This window comes from Vespa crabro, chromosome 4 (assembly GCF_910589235.1).
Source record: "Vespa crabro chromosome 4, iyVesCrab1.2, whole genome shotgun sequence".
NCBI classification, from domain to species: Eukaryota; Metazoa; Arthropoda; class Insecta; order Hymenoptera; family Vespidae; genus Vespa; species Vespa crabro.
The window spans coordinates 8,222,035-8,247,850 of record NC_060958.1 but is presented as its reverse complement, the minus strand read 5'-3'; the positions used below and the strand labels follow the sequence as shown (position 1 = coordinate 8,247,850).

At 33.5% G+C, this 25,816-nt stretch overlaps 4 protein-coding genes, 3 long non-coding RNA genes and 2 other non-coding genes across 16 annotated transcripts; 4 read left to right on the top strand and 5 right to left on the bottom strand.

The window, feature by feature from the left end:
- Positions 1 to 19: 19 nt before the first annotated feature.
- On the bottom strand, positions 20 to 2,521 carry LOC124423336 (ATP-binding cassette sub-family F member 1). 2 transcript variants are annotated; one of them, XM_046960941.1, is made up of 5 exons: positions 2,065 to 2,521; positions 1,761 to 1,986; positions 1,042 to 1,687; positions 799 to 977; positions 20 to 735 (listed from the first exon to the last, which is right to left on the bottom strand). In XM_046960941.1, exons 1-5 carry the CDS (start codon positions 2,415 to 2,417, stop codon positions 241 to 243), a joined length of 1,899 nt encoding a protein of 632 aa, XP_046816897.1. In that variant the 5' UTR covers positions 2,418 to 2,521; the 3' UTR covers positions 20 to 240. The 2 variants fall into 2 exon arrangements, with proteins under 2 accessions (XP_046816897.1, XP_046816898.1); XM_046960942.1 differs by having other exon boundaries at positions 2,061 to 2,200.
- A 621-nt stretch (positions 2,522 to 3,142) lies between these two features.
- Positions 3,143 to 5,234, top strand: LOC124423706 (adenylate kinase 8). Its single transcript, XM_046961760.1, has 9 exons — positions 3,143 to 3,229; positions 3,300 to 3,396; positions 3,479 to 3,576; positions 3,679 to 3,813; positions 3,870 to 4,047; positions 4,129 to 4,253; positions 4,548 to 4,657; positions 4,727 to 4,892; positions 4,968 to 5,234. The coding sequence occupies exons 1-9, from the start codon at positions 3,143 to 3,145 to the stop codon at positions 5,232 to 5,234; spliced, it is 1,263 nt and encodes a 420-aa protein (XP_046817716.1).
- Positions 5,235 to 8,305: 3,071 nt separating this feature from the next.
- LOC124423494 lies at positions 8,306 to 9,281 on the bottom strand. The gene is made up of 3 exons (XR_006942101.1): positions 8,926 to 9,281; positions 8,613 to 8,841; positions 8,306 to 8,468 (listed from the first exon to the last, which is right to left on the bottom strand). It is a non-coding gene; the product is annotated as an uncharacterized LOC124423494 (long non-coding RNA).
- A 4,625-nt stretch (positions 9,282 to 13,906) lies between these two features.
- LOC124423993 lies at positions 13,907 to 14,013 on the top strand. The gene has a single exon (XR_006942216.1). It is a non-coding gene; the product is annotated as a U6 spliceosomal RNA (small nuclear RNA).
- Positions 14,014 to 15,358: 1,345 nt separating this feature from the next.
- Positions 15,359 to 18,046, bottom strand: LOC124423953. 2 transcript variants are annotated; one of them, XR_006942209.1, is made up of 6 exons: positions 17,912 to 18,046; positions 17,500 to 17,719; positions 16,942 to 17,402; positions 15,817 to 16,849; positions 15,580 to 15,640; positions 15,359 to 15,488 (listed from the first exon to the last, which is right to left on the bottom strand). It is a non-coding gene; the product is annotated as an uncharacterized LOC124423953 (long non-coding RNA). The 2 variants fall into 2 exon arrangements; XR_006942208.1 differs by having other exon boundaries at positions 15,580 to 16,849.
- On the top strand, positions 16,703 to 18,191 carry LOC124423949 (barH-like 2 homeobox protein). The gene is made up of 3 exons (XM_046962349.1): positions 16,703 to 16,840; positions 17,502 to 17,832; positions 17,921 to 18,191. The coding sequence occupies exons 1-3, from the start codon at positions 16,771 to 16,773 to the stop codon at positions 18,189 to 18,191; spliced, it is 672 nt and encodes a 223-aa protein (XP_046818305.1). The 5' UTR covers positions 16,703 to 16,770.
- LOC124423952 lies at positions 18,131 to 25,808 on the bottom strand. Of its 6 annotated transcripts, none has more exons than XR_006942207.1 (5): positions 25,679 to 25,800; positions 23,034 to 23,125; positions 22,729 to 22,959; positions 21,768 to 21,979; positions 18,131 to 18,259 (listed from the first exon to the last, which is right to left on the bottom strand). It is a non-coding gene; the product is annotated as an uncharacterized LOC124423952 (long non-coding RNA). The 6 variants fall into 6 exon arrangements; XR_006942205.1 differs by lacking the exon at positions 18,131 to 18,259 and adding an exon at positions 19,848 to 20,022 and having other exon boundaries at positions 20,105 to 21,979; positions 25,679 to 25,808; XR_006942204.1 differs by lacking the exon at positions 18,131 to 18,259 and adding an exon at positions 19,848 to 20,856.
- Positions 22,459 to 22,531, bottom strand: Trnam-cau. The gene has a single exon. It is a non-coding gene; the product is annotated as a tRNA-Met (tRNA).
- Positions 22,864 to 25,359, top strand: LOC124423947 (zinc finger CCCH-type with G patch domain-containing protein). Its single transcript, XM_046962347.1, has 9 exons — positions 22,864 to 22,992; positions 23,101 to 23,325; positions 23,385 to 23,465; positions 23,533 to 23,673; positions 23,866 to 24,008; positions 24,070 to 24,248; positions 24,328 to 24,591; positions 24,675 to 24,863; positions 25,023 to 25,359. The coding sequence occupies exons 1-9, from the start codon at positions 22,942 to 22,944 to the stop codon at positions 25,319 to 25,321; spliced, it is 1,572 nt and encodes a 523-aa protein (XP_046818303.1). The 5' UTR covers positions 22,864 to 22,941; the 3' UTR covers positions 25,322 to 25,359.
- Positions 25,809 to 25,816: the final 8 nt, after the last annotated feature.

Here is a 25,816-nt window from a genome sequence, read left to right as displayed (position 1 = left end):
ATATATAAAAAAATGTATATAATCGTAAACAATCTTTATTTTTACATTAATCATGGAAGAAGTTTATTATACAAAAGTCGAGTCCTCTCGTACACTACTTTCTTATTGCACGAGCAAGCTTAGATTTAAATGATTCATTTTATCAGAGCACAATTTTTTTTGTCCCCGAAATTACTCGGAAGATCGAAGATGCATTTGGCTTAGAAAATATTTTCCTCCATGAAAATTATATTATAGCTATCACTGTAAAACAGCAGCATTTGCAGCTATACTTGGATTGTTTACAACTTCTCCTAAACTTTCAAGCAATTCCTTCCTATAATCATCAAAGTCTCCGTCAATTTCATTAATTTGTTGATTTTCTATTACATACAAGCAACATTCAGTATCTCTGATAAGACGTTCATCGTGCGATACGATGATAACGCCTCCTTTGTATTCATTTATTGCATCGGCAAGTGCATCAATGGATTCTATATCCAAATTATTTGTAGGTTCATCAAGAATGACAACATCAGGTGCATTGAGACACAATTCTGCAAGTGCTACACGTGCTTTTTGTCCACCTGATAAATCTTTCATCTTAATTGTATGTGCGTGAGAACTAAGTCCAAATGTACCAAGTTGTTTCCTAGCCTTTTCATATGGTAAATCAAATAAACGCATAAGATATTCTGATGGAGTTTCCTCAGCCGTAAGATGTTCTCCAGAATGTTGATCAAATCTACCTATTCTCTATTAAAAAAGAATTGAGATGTTATAATTTAGTCATATAAATATTTTTCATTTTAAACTTACCAATCGATGATTTCTTATAAGCTCTCCTTTATGCGGAGACAATTCTCCAATTAATAATTTTAAAAATGTAGATTTACCAACACCATTTGGACCTACTATAGCTATTCTAGAACTTAGATCTATACCAAAATCAACGTCAATAAATAATGACTTTTGTCCTTCATATGCAAATGTTACATCTAAAATAAAATATTGTATATTAGATATATGTAAATGAAAATATTATCAATATTATTTACATACTGTGAAGACCAAGAATTGGTGGCTGTAACGGAGGTGGATCAGGAAAACTAAATTTAACAATATATTCTCTGGGCCTCTGCAATAATTCTTGTGGACCAGTATCTTCCTCTTGCTTTTGCATTTTTGTTCTATTCTTTTCCTGTTTTCGAGTAAGCACTTCTTTTTGTTTTTTCTCGGCTTGTTTCTTACTTTGACCAGAAGCTTTAAGATCTTTAAGGCGTTTTTCTTGTTTTTCATAAGCTTTAATCATTTCTTTTCTCTTTTGTTCATACATCTTTTTGAACATACTATAATTTCCCTTATAATAATATAATTTTTGTTGATCTAAATGAATTATATCTGTACACACATTGTCTAAAAAGCTTTGATCATGCGATACAATAAGTAATGTTTTCTTCCATGCTTGTAGATAATTATCTAACCAAATAACAGCATTCAAATCTAAATGATTTGTTGGTTCATCAAGTAACAACAAAGTAGGTTCTACAAACAATGCTCTTGCTAAAGAAACTCGCATACGCCATCCACCAGAAAAATTTTTGGTGGCACGGTCCTGCATAGCACGACTAAAACCTAAACCAGCTAAAATTCTTCTAGCACGTGGTTCTGCAGAATCAGCACCAATGGCTTTTAATTCTTCATATACCTTTAAAATATATCAGCATGTGTTATGCTACTAATAAACATATAATAAGATAATGAATAAAATAAATTACTACCTCTTGCAACCGTTCTTGAACTGTATTATCTCCTTGTTCAATTAATTCTTCTAGTTTTTTACATTCCATTTGTAATTCTTTACATTTTATATCTGCATTCAATACAACTTCTACTGCTGGAGTATCATCAGCTATAACTTCTTGTTCACAATATAATACATCTATATTAGGAGGAATAGAAAAGGCTCTTTTTGCAATATGCCGAAGCAAAGTAGTCTTTCCATGTCTACAAAAATATTTACATAATTTATAATACTTTTTAAAGGCTGACATACACTAAAATTAAATATGATAACTTACATACCCATTTGGTCCTACTAAGCCATATCGTCTACCTTGAGCTATTAACAAACTGGCATTGGTAAATAATTCTTTTCCTTTTGCAGCAATACTAAAATTCTCAACTTTTATATCTACTGCATTTTCTAATTGCTGATTACCACGTTGTTGCGTTTGACTTTGTGAAACCGTAAAATTTGATTCTAGTTCACTATGACCCTGGCCACCAGGCTTCGTTAACATTTCCATTGTTTTTTCATATTCTTGTTGTTTTTTTAATTTCTTTTTTTCTTTATGCGTTAATTTTTTACCCGTTTCCTCGATTTCCATGTTCGAAAGCTTCTTGGTAACATCGAATTCCTTATCGGCCTTTGACATGCTGATCGACTTGCACGCACCGCGTGGATTTAACCTTACTTTTCCGTCCTACTTTTTACGGCAATGCAATAAAGTTAGCAGAAAGGTCATAGCGCCATCTAACATCTAAAAATATATATGTCAGGATATTAGAAAAAAAATAAAAATGCAACTGATCCAATTGAAATCTAATGAACTTATTTTTATTCAAATATATGTCAATGCATATCTCGAATTGCATTACTGCGATTATCGTTATAATGGGATATTGCGATTTTCATCTCGTTACGTTCTTATAGAAACGTAATGCAATAGTTTTTAGCATTAATTATCAAGTTTATTATTAGAATTTTAAAATTAATGTATTTGAATAATGTCTGACTTTGTGGATGCAATAAAGAGACCACTTTATATACCTCCACGTTTTGTAGCTTATTTAGAAAAGCATAGAATATATGAACTTTTTCAAGTAATTAATTGAATTAATTAATTTATTTATTTGCGCTTTAATTAAAAACTAGTTATATTTTACTGAAGCATGTTATAGGAACTTTCTAAACAATTAATAATTGATCAACCAAGTGATCATATTCTTTATATGAAGCAATGTTTAGAACATGCAATAAGAAAACGTGATATTCCAAGAATTATTCTTTTAGCACCACCAGATTTTGGTGAGAAATAATTTGGTAATTATATATAAAAAAATAATATTAACTATTCAGTGAATTGTATTTATAGACAAAATGGCCTTGGCGAAATTTTTTCAAAAAGAACTAGGACTTCAACCGATTACCTTAAAAGATCTTCGTGAAAACGTAATTACAGAGAAGGTAAAAAAGCAATTGTTAAAGAATAATTTTTTCTAAATAATTTTTTCTCAATAATTCTAATCTAATTTAGAACGTATGTTTATGTAACGAATCTGAATCTCTGGCAATGAATATGAGGAAATTATTAAAGACGGGAACTTTACACAATTCTGGTTGGATTTTAGTTGGTATATGCAATTGTTAAGATTAATTTTAAAATATTAATAAAAAATAAATGTATATAGGGTGAAATAAGTTTTTTTCACGTAGATGTGCCTAGAACGAAGCAAGAAGCTCGAGCTTTCCAACGGCTTGGCATAATACCCACACATATTTTTCAAATCATAATGTCAAATGATTTAGGTGAAGTATAATATTCGTATATATTTATCTTACTTGCCTTTAATAATTGATTTTTTTTCTTTCTTTCTTTCTGTTTTTTTTTTGTTTTCTTTTTTTTAGTTGAAAAGAAAATTTCCGAAAAGACGATTTCTAATTACCATTTTGTCAGTAATGATATACACAATAATATTAACAACGTGGAAATGCAAAAGTATAAAAAGAATCTTCGTGGACTACGGGAAGCTTATGCCAATTGTTTAATTGTAAATTATTACATTTTAAAAAATAATATAAATTCTTATTAATTCTTCACGTTTAGGAGATCGAAATTGGTATTAGATCGATCGAAGAATTAGGAAGGGATTGTATAGCATTAACGAAAATAAAAAAACATTCTGGAGCACCTTCTCTTTTTCGAATTGTTCTAATTGGTTCTCGAGGTTCAGGATGTCGTACTTTAGCCAAGTATCTTACGAAAAGATTCGATCTTATACACGGTATATTATTTATAATAAACGATAAGTGTGTCTTGTAAATAACTTGTGTGTAACTTTGAAAAACAATTATTAATTTTATAGTGGACTTTAATTACATTATGAAACAAGTACGTCTACAAGAAACACCTATAAGTGAAGTATTACGATCATTTGAACATAGATGGGGAGAAAAACCAAACCCTGAAATAAGAATACAAATAATTGATGTAAACAATTGTTTACTATATTTAAGTAACTATAGAATAGGCCAAAAGTCCTTAGATAAATTTAAAATATCTAGATGATTTTAAAAATCAATTATACATTTTCGAAATATTTTAGGTTTATTTCTTGCTCGAATTATAAAACTTTAAGTCTACCTTGTTAAACTACAATTTAAAGAATATGAGTAAAGAGTAATTAATTTTTAAAATCATATAAAAATTTGTTGATCTAGCTAGGAACTTTTGATTTACCCTGTACAATATTAAATTCTTTTCTCTCTTGTGTGTTCAATTTAGAACTACATAAATAAACCTGAATGTTTAAATAGAGGATGGGTTTTAACGAGTTATCCAATTACTGTGGAAGATTTTAAACTCTTGGATATGATCGATACACCCCCAAATAAGTATAAAAATATAATAGTTCGATTCTTGAATAATGTCATTTCCTTGAATAACACTTAGAATCTTTTCAGGGTAATTTTTGTCGAAGTTAATGCAGACATACGTAAAGAGAGACTTTTAAATCGCCGATACAATGTTATCACTGGAAGTAAACATAATATTACTTCGAACGATAACAGTAAAAATTCTGACTTAGGCGTACACCCTGACGATTATATTAATGTCGTTACAAAAGAAGTAAGAATAAATGCAACAAGAACGTATCTTCACATTTCTAAACTATCATTGCAAGAAATTGTTTTGCGAATTTAGATATCTCAATACGATGATAACGTATTAGAAATGTTGAAATATGCCGGTGAATCTGCTTTTATAATTGATGGAAATGCCGATGAAAGATCAGTTAGAGAAAGCGTAGAGGGTTGTTTGATGCAATCAAAGATATATAGTGAACCTAGACAACCAAGGCAAACACCAGTGATTGATCCATGTGACGTAGAATATAATCCGGAAGATGAATTTGATATAAGTATTTTTGATACGATAATGCCACCTGAATTTAAATATACTTTTATATAAATTATATCTTTTTTTCTATTATTCAACTATAATAATAAAATTAACACAAAGAGAGAGAAAGAGAGAGAAAGAGAGAGATAGAGAGAGAGAAAGAAATTAAATTTACAAGAAAATATTAATAATAATTTTTTGTTTTTAATTTTGACGATACATCAGTTTATACGACTACCCTTCGATGATATCATAAATCAATTCGTATATATATATTCTCAATACATGTACAAAGAGGGTGCAGAGAAGAAGAGCACCTTCTTTGGTGATTCTACTACCCTGGCAAGCGAAGCATCCCGTTTTCGTAACGTCACTCGATGTTATATATATAGAGATAACCTTCATAGTTGAAGGAAATCGGAACGATAGTCTGTTTTCCTGTGATATTTTCTTTCGATTGAAAGACAAAAGTAGTTTAGGATTAGATTTGAATTTTAATCTCTCTCTTTCTCTCTCTCTACATATATATATATATCACAAAGCAATATATTATTTTCTTTTCTTTTTCTAGAAATAATTTGACCAACTATTTTCTCACAAGATTACGCAAATTTATTTTTGCATTATTAAATAATTTTCATTATTATTCATACTTAACATTATTTTTCAACTGACTTATTAAAATTACTTTATAAAGTATAATTTTGAAACATTTAGAAAACAACTAAAAATAAAAAATAAAAATAAAAATAAAAATCTAACTATTATTATTTTTGCATTGATATCAGAATACAATGTTCATGAATTTTCAAAGTATAAGAATAAAACTGTTACACTGGATAAATAATGTGCATTTGAATTAAATGAGATAATTAAATAAAGTCTACATAAAGCTGGTAAGCTTTCTCGTATTTAATTGCCTCAAACGTGAGGCATATTTCTATATCAAGAACTCATAGAGCCCTGCTGGTTATTCTGCTGTAAAACCTGCTCGAAGGGATGTAATCCTAACAAATGCGCCCTCTGAACATTAGAATCACCGGCATAAAACTTGCCATTATGCCGAATGGAATAATGTGTTCAAGTAATTAGGAAAACATCAAAACGAAGAATATCCTTACATGGATAATACTCATCCTAACGAAAACTCAACCTATTCGAACACACCTTGAAAGCAACAACATATGGTGTACATAGGTGACATGAATCAAACTCGAAACTAACACGTAGAGAATCTATCCAAGATGTCAGGATACTAGCACTATTCAGAAGGCTACAGTTTCTCTATCATCTTACTATAGTACTATCACTTCTAATGCATATCTCTATAAATTAGATTCAGAGCTTACTGATACTTAGAAATAACGTTCGATATAAATCTAAAAATATTTTAATGATATCATGAAGCTAATGAGAGCAAACAAATTGGATTACAAGATTCACAATTATCGAATAAAATATATTAATTAAAAGACTCGTTATAAACTTTTTGATAGTACAATATACTAAAATATATAAGATTTCTAAAGTTATCAAAGGACTTCAAAAGCCATAGCAAACGTAGATATCAGGATATAATAAGGCGAATGGATCGATAGTGAAAATGTATCCTTGATCTTAAATACGCATCCTGCTAACGCTGCGCGCCTATCCCCAACAAATGTCACGAGTATACATTTTCAGAGAAAAAATATCTTTTATAATTATCATATAAATAGAAAAAATAGAACATTATTTAACTTATATCGCCCAGCCATTAAGCTTGTATAAATTAGCAACAAATATTTCGTATAGATGATCAGGACAAATAAATTACCGATTCGTTTATTGAATATTCATGCAATAAAAAAAAAAAAAAAAGAAAAAGAAAATAAAGAAAAAACCCATTGATGTGTTTTCTATACATTCAATTTCCTATAACCTTACACTTTATTCTACGCTCTAGAACAAATTTATATCCCAGAAATATTCGGTGTATCAGGATACCATAAGGAGAGATATTTTTTAACGTAATAGAGAACTAAAAATACTCTCGTCGTATGGAAAATATTCTATAGATCAGGACCTCATGTAGGGAAAAACTCGCCCCTGTGACATATAACATCTTTCCACGTGATTATCTTGATTTTCTTCGTATCCTTCCCTTCGGGCTCGTCAATGTCCTGTCATTCGTCAAGAGAGTGGCGCCAGAAGCATTTGCAACACCAGGGAGCTATAACTCAGAAACATAACCTGGAGGAACTCTCCTCGGTTTTGTATCCTTCGTACTCTGAAAACACCCCTGGCGTTTTCGCGACGACAGGGTAACAGGATTTCCAGATGATTTATGGTTACTACTGGCACACACCTGAAATGTATTCAATCCTGTCACTTTTAGAACGATCGAGGTGTTTCCTGAATTTCTCCTTAAAATAAAGATTAAGATATTCTACTTGGAAGATTGAACGTTAAAAATAAAGAATTGTTAACAAGTTTCACGGAAAGATATAAGGAAAAAAAAAATAAAGATAAATCAATGCGATTAATCATCTGTTATGTAGATTGTCAGACTTTTTTATCACATATATCTTGAAATATTCTAAGTTATTTAAAATACTGATCACTTAAAGAAACCATCGAATGATTTGATTTTATTGTATTGAACACTATCGACATGGTTTCGTCTTCTGTACATCTTAATTCTAGTCACGAATCACAGGCGATCATAAAGTAGAGCATATATCCTCCCGAAAAAAATTCCCGATATTCGTTTGGCTAACGGAAGGTTCGATTGGTGGTCGTACGTATACTGCAACAAACATATATACAAAGCCAGTTATTTTTCTTTTTTCCCTTGTCGTTCAATACTCCATTTCATTTTCCTATACAACCAAGCTTTCAAATATATATCTCAATATTTTCTACAACAAATAAACATTTGATTTCTATATACTGTATATACGATATATATACGTTTAAAATATTTAATTACGAATGCACATTTATAATCTAAGAGTATTAATTATTTAATAATTTTTTTGTTTACGATTATGTATTCTTCTTTGTAATAACAATAAAAGAAATATTTTTATCTCTCAGTCTTATAAATTATGTTCATCGTTTGACAGAGGATATAAATTTAGAATAATTTAATTAACAACTAAGTAATAACATGATTTATTATATCGAACTTCAAAGTACAGACTTTCTTTTCAATCAGGGTATCAAGCATCAGATGGAGGAGATCCTGTTTTCATTATTTATCGAGCTTGTAAATGAATACAGTAAGAATTGATGTATCCAGGCATAAAGTTCGTACAAATCCTATTGGATAAAATTTAAAAAGAAAAGATTTCTTTATTCTTTTTTCTTCAATATTTTTTCAATAATTAATTTATTACTTCAAATGCATTAGAACAATGCAAAAAATTTGTACAAATATATATATATATATTTAAATATACATACGTGTTTCACGTTATGTCGTAATTTGCAATAGCAAGTGTTAAGAGAGAATCAACGTCTTTCACGCGCTTAGGGTATCGTTTGCATTATTGCTCGGAGAAACAATGCTTCCACGTCGACGTTACTGCATCCTTGCCTCTTAAAACCCGGCAGCCTCTGGGCGTTTAAGTCCTCAAACCGTTCTAATTGAGGTTCCTCCTCGTTACCGCGAAAGAGTTACCGGAAACAATGACTGAAACAATGAGAAGACAATTGCACGTAGCATACAACTTCTCTAACAAAAGGGCGACTCGTCTTTCCCTTCTCTTCCTCTTACCTATCTCATTCTTTCCCTTCCACCTCGTTTCTCTCACTTTATTTCCTTCTCGATTTTTTCGCTTTCATTGTTATGCCGACACTGTAGAATAAACTAGGGGTCGCGAAAATGAAACAACAAGCAAACCGGATGCAAAAGAATAGTGCTCGTGGATGGAAGAGTAGTAGTAGCAATAGTAGTATTAGTAGTAGAATAACCTGCAGTAGTCAATATCAGCGCTTGATTCGACGAGTTTCAACATTCATGTGTGTGTGTGTGTGTGTGTGTGTGTATATATATTATATGTTGGAAAATTGTAAAACGAATCATATATATTTCTTTCAATGGACTGTTTGTGTTCCACGAAAGATGAAGGAATAATTAATACGACACAGGAAAATTCCAAATCTTCAAACTAATATTGGTAGATAGATAGTTTCGCGTTAAAATCGATGCAAAGTAGAGAATCAATCACGATGGAATTGCTTAAAAGGGAAAACGTAACTTGTCAAAGAAGCTCGTACTTAATTCTGCGAAAAGGGCCGTAAGAATGGAGAGAAATGGAAAAATCGCGGCCGTCTATCGTTGAGGTCGAATGTTTTCTCGGTGAAGGAAAAAAAAGAGAGAGAGAGAAAGAGAGAGAGGAGAAGAAGAAAATATAGCCGAAGCTGTCTCAGTCGAGGCAGCACCCGCGTCTCATTTTGCTCGAGTGCCCTCGCGAACAGGGAAACATTTCAATTAATTACTGCGTAATTAAAATATGAAAAAGTAGTCATTATCCCGCGTTTCCGCGTCGGTTATCCAACAACTTTGGCTTTCAACTCTCTCCACTCATATCGTCCATTCGAAAGAATCGTTCCTCCTTCCTCTCCTTCGTCGTAGTTTTCCGTATCCTCGCAATAGCCCGTCTCCGTCCCTCCTCACTCTTTCTCTCTCTCTCTCTCTCTCTCGTTTTCCTCCTCCTCTCTCTGTAGTTGCGATTTCCACCTTTCGCCGTCTTTCTCCTCCTCCTCAATATCAACCCTCGTTTTTCATTTCTCTCTGACACAGATAATACAAATAGGATGTGCGCGTGTCTGTGCAACGCGAGAGTCGCACCCTCGTCAGAGGCATTAATTATGCACGTGTCAGATAATTCCAGAGTACCTGCCAGTCGGTAAGCAGCGTAGACGGGCGTCATGTGTACGCGGATGCAGAAATAAACATTTTCAGGTGCGTCCTCTCTCACACGCTTGACCCGTCACCGACATCGCGTCAATTTTTTCAGACCGCTGTAAAAACGAACGAGACTATATCTCCTATATGGATATTATTTATTTGTGCATACGTTGATTCAATACTCTTAAAAGATATGTAGAAATGATATTATAATTTTACATTACGAACATAAATATCTCTCAAAGAAATAAATTCATTCATTTTTCGTTATGTAAAGAAGATCGTTCGATGTTTGTAATGATAACGAATGATATCATCTATTAGAAAGCAAATTCGATTATGATATCCTATCAACGAATCGATTCGAGTGTCTATCGACAAGAAGGTGGATCTTAATTCATCGTGTTTAGTTGATTCGGGGGAAAGCGACGCTTGAGGGGATCATTCCTTCCTGCCTCCATCTACCAACGACATATAGACCGGATGGAGGCATGAAATTCTCCTCGCCCCTCTTCTCCTTCAAACCGCACGTCGCTAACTTTTCAATCTCGGTCGAATAATTCGTCGGAAAGCCCCGCGGTTACCTCGGCAACGATCTGGCCTCTCATTGGCCGTTTCACTTCTCCGTTTCTCTCCCTCTATCTCTGCTCTCTCTCTCTCTCTCTCTCTCTCTCTCTTTCTCTTTCCCTCTCTTCCTCTTTCTCTCTCCATCACTCTAACCTCCCTCCAACTTTTCATCCCTCCAACAGAAGCGGTAGCAGCAGGGTTCCCCTTTCAGCTTACCTAGCCTTTACTCTTCGTATTCTCCTTACCACGAGCATCACCCCTCCCTCCTCCGCGCACTTAGCCCCGTGGTTAACTTCAATGAGCGGATAACAAGCCACCCCTCAACTACGCCTTGTAATATTCACTCGTATAAATGGACTCGCGGCTTTGTCAAATCAACTGTCGTTTGTAAACAAGTAATCCTCTCGACTTTGGCGACACTGCGCTACGACACATCCCTCGTCTTTGCTTTCCTGGGACGATTATCCTTCTGGACTGAGATCTTTGATCAACCTTGAAACCGAAAGAGAGGAACTTTGATCTATTCGTCGTCAGTGAAAAAGTTTCTGGGTCGTGTCAAAGATCGAAATCCATTAAAGCTATAAAACAATCCAATCACTAGTCGTTTACATAAATAAAACTAGATAATTGGACGAATGACGTCTATTAATGGATCTCTAACGTGATTAATTCCATCAAAATGTTTTTTCGTTCGATCCATTGCCAAACGAGAAATTCTCATCTAATTTTGTAACAAGAATGCGTCTATTCTCGTGGAATCTCGTTAACGAGAATACAAGAGCCCTTTTCTTATCGAGGGACTCTACACCATCTCATAGTGTCCCGAGCATTACCGTAACATAAACGAGCCAATCAAGCAGCTTTGTGATAGCAATCGTCCCTTGATTACCCGACTCTTAGATCCAAAGCAGGGATATGATTACATCGGATAATCGTTTCCCTCATAGAGATTCCGGTGATAACATGTACATTTTATCTGTTATATTTATTCTGCAAAATAATATGAATCATTGGTTAACTGATCGAGGTAATTATAATTATATTGAAATTGTTACTTCATTGTGAAAATGTTATAACATACATATCCTAACGAAATTGTATCTGAACGAACTTTGAAAAATCCACGAAAATATTTGACTACTATAAAGTCGCAATATTTCGTTGAGCGATAAACGTACAAGTGCGATGATCAAATCCAACGAAATGGTAGCATTTGCCATGGAAACACGCGTGTCGAAACTCGAAAGTGGTCATGGGGGTAAGAGGGCCTCGTACGAAGTCCTGAAGAGTCCGCAGTTATAGGAGACGAACGAACAGGGCCGCCTTTCACTCGTAATTGGAACCGCGGGAGTCTGACCAACGTCCGTGTTCAAGCACTCTTTTTCCCATAACCACCATTCTTCGAGAGTGTCTCCGCTTCCCTGTAAAGAAAGAAGCACAATAGGCAACATACTTAGTCGATTCGTTTGAAACGTCCCAGATATTTTTTATTTAGTTTCCTACACATAAAAAATACTCGTTCAGAAAAGCATAACATATTTTCAATAACAAGTCAATGACATTTTCACGATGTCAAAGATTTTTGTTAATTATTTCATTTTTCTTTATTTCTAAATCTCTCTTAGCACAATGATATTAGAACAACAAGTTGTCAACTCACGTATTATAAGAAAAGAACACACTACGTGAATCGTAACTCGGTAGACTGCATTCGTCAAGTGGATTCGTACTCTTAGCAATAAATTGACGGGATCGTAATTATTTTCTTTTTCAAAATTCATGAATAATAATAATAATAATAATAATAATAATAATAATAATAATAATAATAATAATAATAATAATGATAATAATAATAATAATAATAATAATAATAATAATAATGATAATAAAAAGAAGTCCCTACCCTTTGACGTCTTAAGGACGTTACATTGCGTTGTTAACCGGAGACATTGGATAAGCAAAGGATAAAAGAGAGCCGTTCATAAACGTGGTAAAACAGTGAAAAGGAAAAAAATTCAAATGAATACCGGTATATAAGAGAAAAGGTAAGGGGCGCATATATGCGCCTTTTTTCCTCAGTTAATTCGTGGATTTGTAGAAATGGATTGAACAGACACCCTGGTAACTTTTTTCCTCGCTCGTCATTTTTCAAGGAATATCGTATGCCTCGAATAATATCACGTTAGTTTGTTAAAATAAAAATTACATTAAAATTAAGCCTGCTGTAACAGTCATAGTGCAGAAATAATATTGTATCAATGAAATTATCTGTAAGAAAGAAAATCGTTAGTATACACAAATTGTGTTTGAGTAATGTAAAATCAAAACAATAAATAAATTGTCAAGTTTAATTAAAGAAATTCTTAAAAGACGATTATAACTTTTCCACTATGTCATGTATTTTTTTTTTTTTTCTTCTTTATAAAACGCACAGCAATATTGTAACGTAGAGAAATTAGAGACAATGTTTAAGAGCAAAAACTTTACGAACCTCTTGAATCACGAAAGAAAAATGCAAGTCGAAGAACGTGCACATGCATATTTAGAGCTCGAAGGGTCATGTTCATTACTACTATACAACACTATACATTACAACCATCCACAAAATATTCGTATCCGCAGTTATATTCATACGCACGGTCGCACGTCAATGGATTTCATATTTGCCGTGATTGTTAACGGCTTCGAAGTTCTTTGCCTCGCAATTTGATCCCTGCTCTCTGCCCATCACTGTTCTAAATCGTTCCACCGTGATCCTCTTCACTGTTTTTTTTATCTGTATTTACCAATTCGTGGCAACGATCGCCACGATCGGCACTGTTATTATTGAATCATTGATTTTTACAAATGTTTCTACTTTAGACATTATAACATATAAAAAAGATTTTAAATTTACAACTATAAAATATTATAATAATATAAAAAGTTAATGTAGATAAATATCTATAAAATAAGTTATTCTATAACATATGTCATAACTGATCCAATAAAATGATAAAACGAATAGAATGTCTTTTAATTCGAAAATGATAACATTTAATATTATTTATGTACTTAATATCTTAACACTATTATTTCTCATCAAAGATTATTAATAAGAATGTATCTCGTGATCTATACTTAAGAGAATTTTTTAGCTAAACTTGCAAGTATTACATAATTCTTCAACTAGATGGCGCTAAACGATACTGTACATTATATGTATATAAGCTTTCTCGCAAGTGTTATATATCGAGTAGATTTCTATATATTGCTCTTCTTGAAAACCTCTGTTGTACTTGCTTCGGCAGTACATATACTAAAATTGGAACGATACAGAGAAGATTAGCATGGCCCCTGCGCAAGGATGACACGCAAAATCGTGAAGCGTTCCACATTTTTTGTCAAAATAAACTAAATATTCTAATAGTCATTTTTTTTCCCCCACGATGGCGATTTTCTAAGAAACATTAATTTTGCAATTTTAATTTTGTTCAATTTACAATATTAATGTCAATTTATTCATTTACAAAGAGAATACCGCAAATTATATTAGAATAAAGATGAAGAAAATTGTCACGATAACGATCATCCGACAAAAGGGATGATGATTCGAAGCCAATTCTAATACAACGTACCCTCTTTTCTTACTACCATCAATTTAGCTTCGTTCGAATCACGACAGATGCGATAATAAAACGAGTTTCACATACACGTATCTTCCCCTCGCAGAACATCCAATTTAAGGGTGCGATACTGTATTAGGTGCCATTAGATGACCTGATTCAACAGAGATATATATTGGTATTGATTCTGTAGATTAAAAATTAAAAAAAAATTAAATATTATTCCTTTAAAAAACACTATCATTGATTATTTATTTTAATGAAAATAATATCCCACATTAATTCCATAATTAATCTGTAAATTATTCTAAATAACACATTGACGATAAACGATATGGCTTCTCAACGATAACAGAGATGCCCTTTGTTTTTTATTTTTGACGTTACTCAACTCTCGTTCTGTCTTCTATCATTCATTTATTCCCCTCTTTTCAGTGTTCTCGGCGCCCTTTTCTACGCCCGGTAAGAAGACGCCTAGCCGCTTTGCCGCCCCTTGAATTAATCTCCTGCATATGTTAATCCTAATGAATTCAGAAAGGCGTTCCGATCTATCGCGTTCACTGCTCGACATCATAAAGAGGACTTTACAGGTGTCGATATGGTATAACAGTGTCGTATAAAGAATAATTGAAACAAATATTTTTGAGGAAGATTTGACTTCAGAAAGAAAGATCTTTTGTAAGCGTGAATTTTTAATAAAAACGTATATGTGTGATGGTAACAGACAAGTAGAGTAAGTCAATACGACGTTAAATAATCAATAAATTTGAGATATATCTATCTATGTATATACGCGTTGTTGATTTTATCGTTATATTTTCGTATTTTATCGTTTCTACTGAATGCGATTTCGTAAAATATAAAATACATATACGAGAATACATCTATGTAAATATGTACTATGTGTAGGTGCTTACAAAAGTTAAGTAGTGTAGTGCAGTGAATAGACTAACAGGGTGCTGTTGAGTCCAGGGCCGCGAGAGAAATAGTGGAAGCATGGAGGCGGCTGAGAAAGTAGGCGGTTTGAGGATTTGTGAGTGCATGCATCATGCATATTTACGCTCACAAACTACCCCTCCAAAGGGCAAGGGGAGATACGAAAGGTAGGAAATTCCAAACAGCGAGGGATGTATTTATGTAAATATGGTGCACATCTATCTCTCCTACATTTGGCACTCCTAACGTTATCCTTTCTCGAGGTCTATGCAAATAAATCAACTTCGTAACGATATCATCGCAATTTGAGTTATTCTAAAACAGAAAACGTTAAATATTCGACTCGAGTAATCGATACGGTTACGTGTATAATAAAAAAAAATTATAAGATGATATGATTTTATACCATTTTTATGATTGGTGATAATCTCTTCTTCTTGAATTATGAATTGACATAGATGAAATATCTATAACAAAGTTAAAGATCATTAGTCTAATTAAATTCGATTATGAGGAACAATTTTTTTCAATTTTACTCAGTCTTGTTTGCAGAAAATAATAATAATAATAATAAAAAAATTATTAAGATTGAATTACGTTTTATAAAAAGTACTAATGGATAGAAGCTTGACGACGATCTTACTGATTTCTTCCTCGCGTAGTGACTATCTCTTTAAATTTAAAAGAGTTGGGCGACAGTAAAAAGAGAGAAAATCAGGAGATAAGTTTGAAATTCAGATAGAACAAGACTGCATCATAATAAAGCTACAGAAACGTTTCACATCCAATTTGCTCCTCTCCTTCTACGGTAATCGCTTGCCAATTACTTCCTCCCCTATCAGCCCACCTCCGTTAGTCGACGCGGCTCTACGTTTGGTAGTCCTTACCTTACCAACTCGTGCGAGCCCTATTATATACCTTGTGTTCTCGTCTGAATGCATACAAAAGGAAAGCGAAACGATAGGTATAGAAGGGATGAAAGATGATGGAGGGAGAGAACCAACCTTCTCTCGCGCAGGGTGCGTTTATCCGCCCAATAGCATCTCTCGGAAGACACTTTTCGTCCCTCACTCGTCCGTACCACCGACCAATGGCAAGAGCCATGCGAACTGTTTTTAAGGGAATGCGCGGGGCTCGCGGAAGGCGCCTCCACCCCCAAAATGGCTGCGAAATCGCGCGGGCATTAGGCTGCCCGTTCAAAATAAACGGGCGGATTAATTCGAAGGGGTGGCAGGGCTTGGGAAAGATATAGTTGGAGAGACGATGAATGCTGTAGTACCCCTCACCCTCGTATCCAAACTTCATCGAGTAAGCCTCCGCCTCCTACAACGACTTGCCTTCACCCACAACGTGGCTACGACGACGAAGACGACAAGAATGTCTAGGACGATGACGACAGTGGAACGTCGGCCAGATACATCCGGTCATCCCCGTACTCGCGGTCGACGCAGAACGATGCCGAACGTCTGTACGATAGCATGAAAGTCGGCTCCTTAGTATAATCGGTGATAACGCGGATACGGAAAGTAAACAATTCTTATACTCGAGTGATCTTGTTTAGTTTTTAAAACTGGTTTGCATCAATTCATCAGTGACGATGATGCAAGAACACAAGTCCTTTTTGATAAGAGATCTTTTGGGCGACGTTCTGGCGGATAGAGTTCAAGGTAGGTGATCTAAAAAAAATATAAAAATAACTTTGTTAATCGTGACAATATCGATAAAGTATAGGTTTCATTAGTTTGATAGGAAATTTTGTTCAACTTACATTGATTTCTCGAATGATCGAAGACATATTAAAGATTTAACAATCAATAAAAAAGAAATGAATTTTGATAGATTATTAGTGTTTTATATACGAAACACGAGTCGGTCGCGTGCACTACCGTCGGGATTCTCGTTAAAAGATACCCCCCAAGGACTCTTCTATTATTTTTATCCACTATACGGGGTCCGAGGAACGACGATCCACTCTACAGGGTGTCACCCTGTTAAGGGTGATCCTACAGATGGTTTTAGGTGCGAAGTGACTCGTTAGGATTCGTTAGTCCACAAATTTTTGCCGTCGGTTACTCTGTCCCACAGCGTTTCCCAGTTTTATTGGTCAATCGTTGTACGACACCACAGGATCTTGATTGAGATCGTTTACCATGAACTAGGGAGGATAATAAATCGATTTCGATTCGTTCGGCATTGTCTCGATAATAGGCTTTCACCGTTGAGTTGAATCTGTCAAATTAACAAGACAACTGTTCGTACAAATTCTACTTATACTTTGTCTATCGGTTAAAATGACAAGGCAATGTTTCTTCACATTGATATTTACAGAAGATTCCGAAGATGATTCGGCCGTTCATTCGGATTCCGAAGATACAATCGATCCTGGCAGTAGTCCTTGCACTCGACTAGGAAGTCCACCACCTGTTCTCTCGCCTCCACCAGGTCCGACAACGTCTGGTAAATCTTGCGGAACTCCTAGTGGTCCACCTAGTGGAAGAAAGCCACGAAGAAGACGAACGGCTTTTACACATGCTCAACTTGCTTACCTAGAAAGAAAATTCCGTTGTCAAAAATATCTAAGCGTGGCGGATCGTAGTGACGTAGCAGATGCATTGTCTCTCTCAGAAACTCAAGTGAAGACTTGGTATCAAAATAGAAGGTCAGCGACAAGTACAATCCTTATGAATATATTTATATAACGAAGAGTGTACGTTCATACTTGAACCTTTACTACTTACTTGTTCCAGAACGAAGTGGAAGAGACAGAATCAGTTACGACTCGAACAACTTCGTCATCAAGCCACGGTAGAAAAAGAGCTCCTTGTACGAGGCGTCGGTCTTCATCATGGTAGCATAGATGCCTATTGTCCGTCTTACAATGCACAAACACAAGTGACAAATCATGCACCTCCGCCACCACCACCACCAGCTCCATCCACGGCGTCCACGGCAGCGTTCCTTTCGACAGCGGCTGCACTTTTTCGAAACGTCACATACGTACACGGCTGTCCACTCTAACGCGTACGATATCATAATTTAAATATCGTTTCGAATCACCAAATAGCTCCTGCCTAACTCGAACACTTCTACGAGCAACAGATAAGATTCGTTTGGAAGCAAAGACGAAGTTAAAGGTTCCACTCGATATATTTTATTATCTTCATCGCTGCAACTGATAAATGGTATGGCTTTAATTGTTGCTTTACGAATATTATTGCTTTAAAAAGAAAACTCTCTTCTTTTTTTTTTACACATGAAATTTTATTTCATGCGTATTTCAATATTTGTATTCAATATTTCAATAGTGTATTTCAATATTTTTGTATGTTATCAGCAAGATTCGATTAAGAACGATAAATGTTCTTGAATTTCCAGTTAGTGAAGTTTTTTGTTTAAAAGTTTTTCCTCGTATTTGCTTTCGTTGCAAACGGGACAGTTGATCGACAATGTAAATATGTAATTATTAAATAGATCGGCGATCGTATATTTGATTGTTTCTTGGTGGTTTCGAATGGTCCTTATCTTGATAGATAAATGAATGTTTTTGCCGATAATAGATTTCATTTTTAACGATGAAAATCTTTTTGCAGTAGTACAGTAATTTGTAACTACTGTGGTAATTACGATAAATTATTACTCAAAGATGAGGATCCAATAATTCTCTGAAATGAACGCTCGATCGATGAATAACAATTAAAGAATATAGTGATATTAATACTTAGCTATTTCATTGTATTACTTGAAATGATCACTTTGAAAAATGAAAAGGGATAATTATTACCGAATGTGCAATGCTCGACTATGTACGTATTTTTCGTGTTTTAACGGCAACTTTAATTTAGTAATTTAATCGACGTTCACTATCGATATGTAACTTAACATCTTTCACTAGTTGACAATTTTGTGTAAGATGAGGAGTTCTTGTAGATAAATAAATTATTATGAAACAACATATAAAAAATGCTTGTATATCATTATTATATATTGTATATAATTCCAAGATATTAAATCCATTCAATTATTAACTCCCTAATATGTATACCTTTGTTTCATGTGAATACAATTTATTTAAAAGTTGAAATATATTATTAAGAGTGTATCATTAGGACGTATTTATATTCTATCTTCTTGACCATCTTCTTTCATTCGAAAATGAGTTAGCATAGTAAGCTAATTCGTAAACAACAATGGGCACGTGTCCAAAACGCGCGCAACTCCTGCCCCGTTCGAAGTAATTGGTTGAAACCGATACAAGTTAAGAATCAAGGCCACTTAGAACACGAATTGGCTTACGAATTTAATTGAATGGAATCAACGAGAGAATATACAATCGACGATACAAGCAATTGTCTTTCGTCGATGTTTCGCGTTGGATCAATAACGTTAATTAGGCCAAAATAGAAGAGGAGAAAGAACGGTATCTTCATATGAATGATGATTACTTTATGAGGCGACACACATAGCTACTAGATAAAGGTATTGTTAATGATCTCTTTCTTATTGAAATGTAAAAAGAAAAAAGAAACAAAACGATAAAAAAAAAAAAAAAAAAAACATATACATGTCAATTCCATTACACGAAGTTTCGTATATCCAACGTAAGATAAGCGAAAAGGGATCGTAGAAAGGAAGATACTCTTTTCGGGTTTATTCAGAATGGAATAAACCGTGGTACTCTTTCTATCTCTTTCTATTTCTTTTTCTTTTCTTACATCCCAAGTCCTCGAATTATAGGAAAAGCAGATTCGTCTCACCGAGCGTGAAATCGCTCGAACGAAGGAAAAATTCTTATGTCCTCCTTCAACTTGAATCATCTTTCTCTTTTTCTCTTTCGTTTTGTTAGGACTCACTGCAGCATAGTTGAAACGAAATCTCAATGATATTCCTACGTAATATCTTACGCGTAATTACTTTCACATAATCATTCGTACAGTATTCACGATGATATCCAACGGCATTCGCTATTCAGTCGGTTCAGGCGGTTACTGTTCTTCGACCTACCGTACTACATTCGTTTCTTCGTTCTTTCCAATGTTAACCATTAACCAGCGAAATAATTAAAACGTGCCAGCAATATAAGTAATTAGAACGTTTTATCTCTGCGAACAATTTTAAATTCATTAGACCGTTTCTAAATATAATCGCGTTAATTTAGATTCCTGAATTATTTCTCGCTCGCTTCACGTATTCGTATTACGTACCTATATATATATATAGAAAAATGAATCCTATTTTTATCTTAATTAATAAATTGGATTAAAAATGCGATTAGTATATTCAACGAAAATTCTTGCATTAGCTTTGCTAACAAACTTATGATATTTATAGCGAAGTCGTATTTGTTACAGGGTGACCCTTTCTTTCTCTCTATCTCTCTCTCTCTTTTAACTTTGTTTAGTGGTGCAGTCTCGAGATCAAGGACGAAAAGTTGACCCGAGGATCATCCATGAAGGGATAGGAATCGAAGTTGAGCGAGACAAGTGGTGTTGCGTGTGCCTGGCCACGTGCTCATTGTACTCAAGCGAATATCCGTATCTATACACGCGCTTGCATACACGCTTGCACACGCGCGTGCATACGTGCGTAAATCCTGTTGGCACTTGGGCACGCGCTTCGTATTCCTCTTCGTCTTCTCCTCTCCTTAGCCTTACGATGTGCCTTCATTCTGTGGCATCGTTAAATACTTCATGGGGGTTCCAAGGCGTACGTGAGCGAACATACGCATAGAATTTACATTTGTTTTTCACGGAGAATGAAACAACAGCTTGATTCGCCGTTTCCCATGTTAGAAACAATTGCATAAAGTATAATCCAAATTTACAAATAAACTTTGTTAGGCAAAGATTATCGACTAAGATATCTTTTAAATGCGTATCATCTACATTTTCCTAAATATGAAACAATTATTGAAAATAATGAAAATTATTCGGACGAAAATATGGGGATGAAATTGAGTAAGGTATATTAGGAAGGATCGAGGAAGAAAAAATGGTAGAAAGAGTTTTTTAGAAGGGAAGAAAGATAGAAAAGTGAAAAAGAGGAAGGAAGAAAAAGCGGAGAAGTAATTGCTGGAGAAACAGCGAGAGGGAGAAAATGTCTGGTTGGTCGAGCGATAGGAAAAAGGGATCGCGTCGTCGGTAGGGGCGGAAGGCAAAAGGCAGAAGTAAAAGGGGGTCGGTGGTACGGGATAGTGGGGCGTAGAAGAAAAAGAAGAAGAGCGCTCGAGTTGCCGCTTGAGCCGGCGCTTGCTCTCTCTCTCTCTCTCTCTCCTCTCTCTCCTCTCACTCTCTCTCTCTCTCTTTCTCTCTTTCAGGGGATGAGGCATAAGCAAGAGGTGAGCGGGCAGAGGTGAGGGCAACGAAGCTCCGACTTTTTAATTGGAATATATTCAGAAAACGGAACGCCTTTTCATCGCGAGCTCGATGCACTGAATACGGTCTGAATCAACGCGGAATCAAGCTCGCTCCCACCAACGATCGCTCAACCTCCGCGAACCGGGCCGCGTTTCTGCATTTATACGTAACAGCTCCGCAGTGAACGGATAAAGCCGTCCTTTCTCCAATGCAGACTTTTTTCCTTGAATCGCGTACATACCTTCCTTCGAAATATCCACTCCATATCTACTATCCCTTTCTCTGCGTCGTCTTTCTTGCGGAAGAAACGCTATGTTGATTTTTTTCCGCTACGACGAAGTTATTTTCATCGATTTTCATTCTCTATTAAATCATAGATGACATTGATGTAACTTTTGTCCATCTTCCTCTGCAAGAATTGAAAACGCTGATGACAAAATAAAAAATGTTCTCCTGTGAAAAGAAAAGCAGTCGGTAGTCTTTGCTTAATGGGCTGTTTGCTTGCAAATTGTAGTATCGCTAAAGGGCACCAAACAATTCACAACTCGTTTTAAATTCCACATTTCAATTTCAAGAGAGTGAGAGAGAAAGAGAGAGAGAGAGAGAGAGAGAGAGAGAGAGAGAGAGAGAGAGAGCAAGCCCTTTGGCATGCGTTACATTTACATAATTGTCTTTTATTCTCTTTTCTTTCTCCCTCCTCCAGTATCTTTTTTCATACTATTATCAATATATTTTAAGATTTTACGATCTACTTTCTTTGAACGAATCGATACACAATTAATTTCATAATATTACGAATAAAATTTATTTCAATTTTTAATAATGAGATAATTAATAGTCTTTTTAGAAAAAAGATTGCATATAGAGTGTATTTCTATTATTATATGTATTATTGCAAAAAATAAATTTTATATTCTAAATGTGCAAAAAACTGCCCCGGGTGAGGATCGAACTCACGACCTTAAGATTATGAGACTTACGCGCTGCCTACTGCGCTACCGAGGCGCTGTACTTTTCTTTCTTTTTAGAATGTTCTTTACCTAAATAACTACATTATATTATAACAAAAAAGAAAAATATATAAATGTATACTTTTCTTAATAATATTTGAAGAAAATATTAATCGTATTTTTCTGCATTGATAATATTATTTAATGTTTTATTATCATTGCGATTATATTCAACAATATCGAACTACTTACACAGAGGGCGCAAGTGGATGGAGTTTGCTTTCGTATTCTTTCCAGTTAATGCTGACAGTGAGTTGTTCTCTTTTGTGATGCGTTTTACTTGTAATAATTGAATATTATACAATAATATATAATCTTTTATAATAGGTTTTTATAATAGTTCTGTATCAACAATTGTTTTAAATAATTTGCTAATTTTTTCATATTCACTAATACGTTTTTACAATGACGGACGTTAGAAGTCTGAAAGAAGCAATAATCCAATATGAATTTCAGGTATAATATTTAAATTAATAATGAAAGAAATTGATATATACCTTTATAAAAATATTATTGACGAACGATCTATATATTTTCCTCACATATATTGTCCACATGTTACAGCTATCCCAAATTGTATCTGCGTTATCTATGGAAACAGAGGAAAGTGAAAAGAATGATTTGTTGAATTTAAAATCAAATCTTCAAGAATTAATTGATTTAACTAAAGAAAATTTAGAAAAACTCGAAGGAATTGGAAGAACTGAAAGTCCAGATATAATTGAAATTTTTAACAAAAAGGAAAATGATAAAACTGACCCGCTGGCAAATGAATATGCCTTATTTAAGGTAATTAATTTATCTACATATTCTTTGAAATGAAATAAATAATTTGCTTGTTTTTGCAGGCAGAAATAGAAGATTGCTCAAACAATTCAAAGAACACTGAGCAAAATAGTGATGCTGCAGGTGCTTGGAATGATATAGAAGTCAGTACGCAAATATGTGGTATGGCATAGCAATGATACAATTATACGGTGCAAGTTAATATTCTAGGATGAATTGAAGCAACTTGAGGGAATGAAATGTAGAGCTCGCCTTAATAGCAGTTGGGATAATAGTGGTTACCACAATGCTATGATATGTTCAGTTGATAGAAGTACTAATCCAACATTGAAATCTATGCATGAAATCAAGGTTAATCAACATTTTAATAATAGTTAATAAATTAGATAAATAATTTTAGTACATTTTTTAAATAATCTTCAGAATAATCTTTAATAAATATTGAATGAAGAGATATTTCAGGCAAACCAATATTTGGTGCACGTTTGTTTCAGAATTAATTATTAATCTTCTACTAATAATTCTTATATCATTATTAAATAGGTCAGAGTGCTCTTTATTAATCCAACATATAAAGAAATGCTTCCATGTCCATATTTCTTTGATGGAAATTGTAAGTTCTCTGATGATCAATGTCATTTTTCACATGGAGAAATAGTATCATTTTCCAATCTGCAGGAATATAAGTAAGATATATATTTTATCATTTAAAGTAAATTTTCTTTCCTTAATTTTCTTCGATTATAGAGAACCTAAGTATGAAAAAATTAAGATGGGCAGTAGAGTACTAGTAAAACAGAATAATAATCTATGGTATAGATCAGTAGTAATAAAATTGCCTGATGAAATTGAAGAAGTTTTTCGTGTAAAACTTGAAGCAAAAGGTGATATTGCAGAAGTAGGTTTGCAAGATCTTGTACCTCTTGGTATGTATTATACACATGTATATTATATTTATATACATACCTATATACATATAAATATATATATAATTTTATTTTATAGATGCTACAGATTCGGAAATATCTGATGCATCTGATGACAGTGAAACTGATAACAATGAAAAAGATTACACTACAGAAAAGTTAATAGATAAATCTCTACTAACAGCACCATCTACTCTAGGGCATTGGGAAAAACATACACGTGGTATAGGTAGTAAATTAATGGAGAAAATGGGTTACGTGAGAGGTACAGGTTTAGGAAAACGAGCAGATGGAAGAATAGAACCTATTGAAGCTGTAATATTACCAGCTGGTAGATCTTTAGGTGAAAAATAACTTTAACATTAATGTTTGTTAGTATAGTTTCTTGTTGATGATATAATTATTTATTATATGTTTTTCTTATAGATCATTGTATGGAGTTGCGCGAAATAGCTGGTAATGACAAAAATTTGTTTTCGGCAGAATTTAAAATGCGTAAAAAGCAACAAAAGTTAGAACGACAAAGACAGAGAGAATATGAAAGAGAAAAGAAAAAGGATCGAAATAATATATTCAATTTCCTAAATACGACACTAAATGCAACATTAGTCGAAAGTAAGTGTATATATACATATGACCCTGTATATATACCATAAAATGTTACCATATTTTGTTACATATTACCATTTAAAATGTTACCAGATTTTGTGTAAATCCTGTAGTTAATCCAAAGTTTAAAGTATTGAAACTTCATTTTTTTTTTTAATTTTACAGATAAAAATAAAGATGTTGCCAGTACATCAAAATCTAAATGTAATTTGAAGACAGAATCAAATTGGAATTTAAATGTGGCAAACTTTCAAATAGGAGAAGGTATTAGTCGACTAGAAAGAGAATCATTAAAACTTAAAAATTCAATGACAAGACATTCAAAAGATAGCACACCTTACAAAAATATTCTAGCGCAGTACAATCAGAAACAAAAGGAACTTACTGATTTACGTACTTGTGAGAAAAATATTACAGCTGAACAAACTCAAAGAAAAAACAAAGCAAAATTGTCTATATTTTAAAGTAAATAATAAAAGTACATGCGTATGTTTGATACCGATCCAAAATAAATATATATGTATATATATATGTATGTATGTATATATATATATATATATATATATATATATATATATATATATATACATATATATATAAATAGACGTACAAATAATCCTTAAAATAATGTAACTTCTATTAAAATAACTAATATTTCAAAATGTTGCTTTATATATATATATATATTAATCGTAATGAAATACATTTCCCATTTTTCTTTTACATGCAATATATAATTATGATTTTAATGATAATAACTTTAATCATCCTAATAAAATCAAATTTATGGATTTTTCTAATGTAATTTAATAATTACTTACGACGGAACAATAAGTGAAGAAAAAGATCCAATTCAAGATATATTTCGAATGTAACGATTGACATTATATACACAGATAGTCAAAACAAGTACTAGTGACTATAAAATAACAAAAATATTTATAAAATAAATATTTATA

What these genes read in the sequence shown, in the direction of transcription:
- LOC124423336 (XM_046960941.1), bottom strand. Translation starts at nt 2,417, where the DNA reads ATGTCAAAGGCCGATAAGGAATTCGATGTTACCAAGAAGCTTTCGAAC. An exon ending in TTCAAGAACGGTTGCAAGAG is followed by an intron (nt 1,688 to 1,760) that starts GTAGTAATTTAT and finishes TATATTTTAAAG; the next exon opens with GTATATGAAGAATTAAAAGC. An exon ending in ACCAATTCTTGGTCTTCACA is followed by an intron (nt 978 to 1,041) that starts GTATGTAAATAA and finishes ATTTTATTTTAG; the next exon opens with ATGTAACATTTGCATATGAA.
- LOC124423706 (XM_046961760.1), top strand. Translation starts at nt 3,143, where the DNA reads ATGGCCTTGGCGAAATTTTTTCAAAAAGAACTAGGACTTCAACCGATT. An exon ending in TGTCAAATGATTTAGGTGAA is followed by an intron (nt 3,577 to 3,678) that starts GTATAATATTCG and finishes TTAGTTGAAAAG; the next exon opens with AAAATTTCCGAAAAGACGAT. An exon ending in CTTATGCCAATTGTTTAATT is followed by an intron (nt 3,814 to 3,869) that starts GTAAATTATTAC and finishes CTTCACGTTTAG; the next exon opens with GAGATCGAAATTGGTATTAG.
- LOC124423949 (XM_046962349.1), top strand. Translation starts at nt 16,771, where the DNA reads ATGATGCAAGAACACAAGTCCTTTTTGATAAGAGATCTTTTGGGCGAC. An exon ending in TCTGGCGGATAGAGTTCAAG is followed by an intron (nt 16,841 to 17,501) that starts GTAGGTGATCTA and finishes TGATATTTACAG; the next exon opens with AAGATTCCGAAGATGATTCG. An exon ending in ACTTGGTATCAAAATAGAAG is followed by an intron (nt 17,833 to 17,920) that starts GTCAGCGACAAG and finishes TACTTGTTCCAG; the next exon opens with AACGAAGTGGAAGAGACAGA.
- LOC124423947 (XM_046962347.1), top strand. Translation starts at nt 22,942, where the DNA reads ATGACGGACGTTAGAAGTCTGAAAGAAGCAATAATCCAATATGAATTT. An exon ending in ACCAGCTGGTAGATCTTTAG is followed by an intron (nt 24,592 to 24,674) that starts GTGAAAAATAAC and finishes TTTTTCTTATAG; the next exon opens with ATCATTGTATGGAGTTGCGC. An exon ending in AAATGCAACATTAGTCGAAA is followed by an intron (nt 24,864 to 25,022) that starts GTAAGTGTATAT and finishes TTAATTTTACAG; the next exon opens with ATAAAAATAAAGATGTTGCC.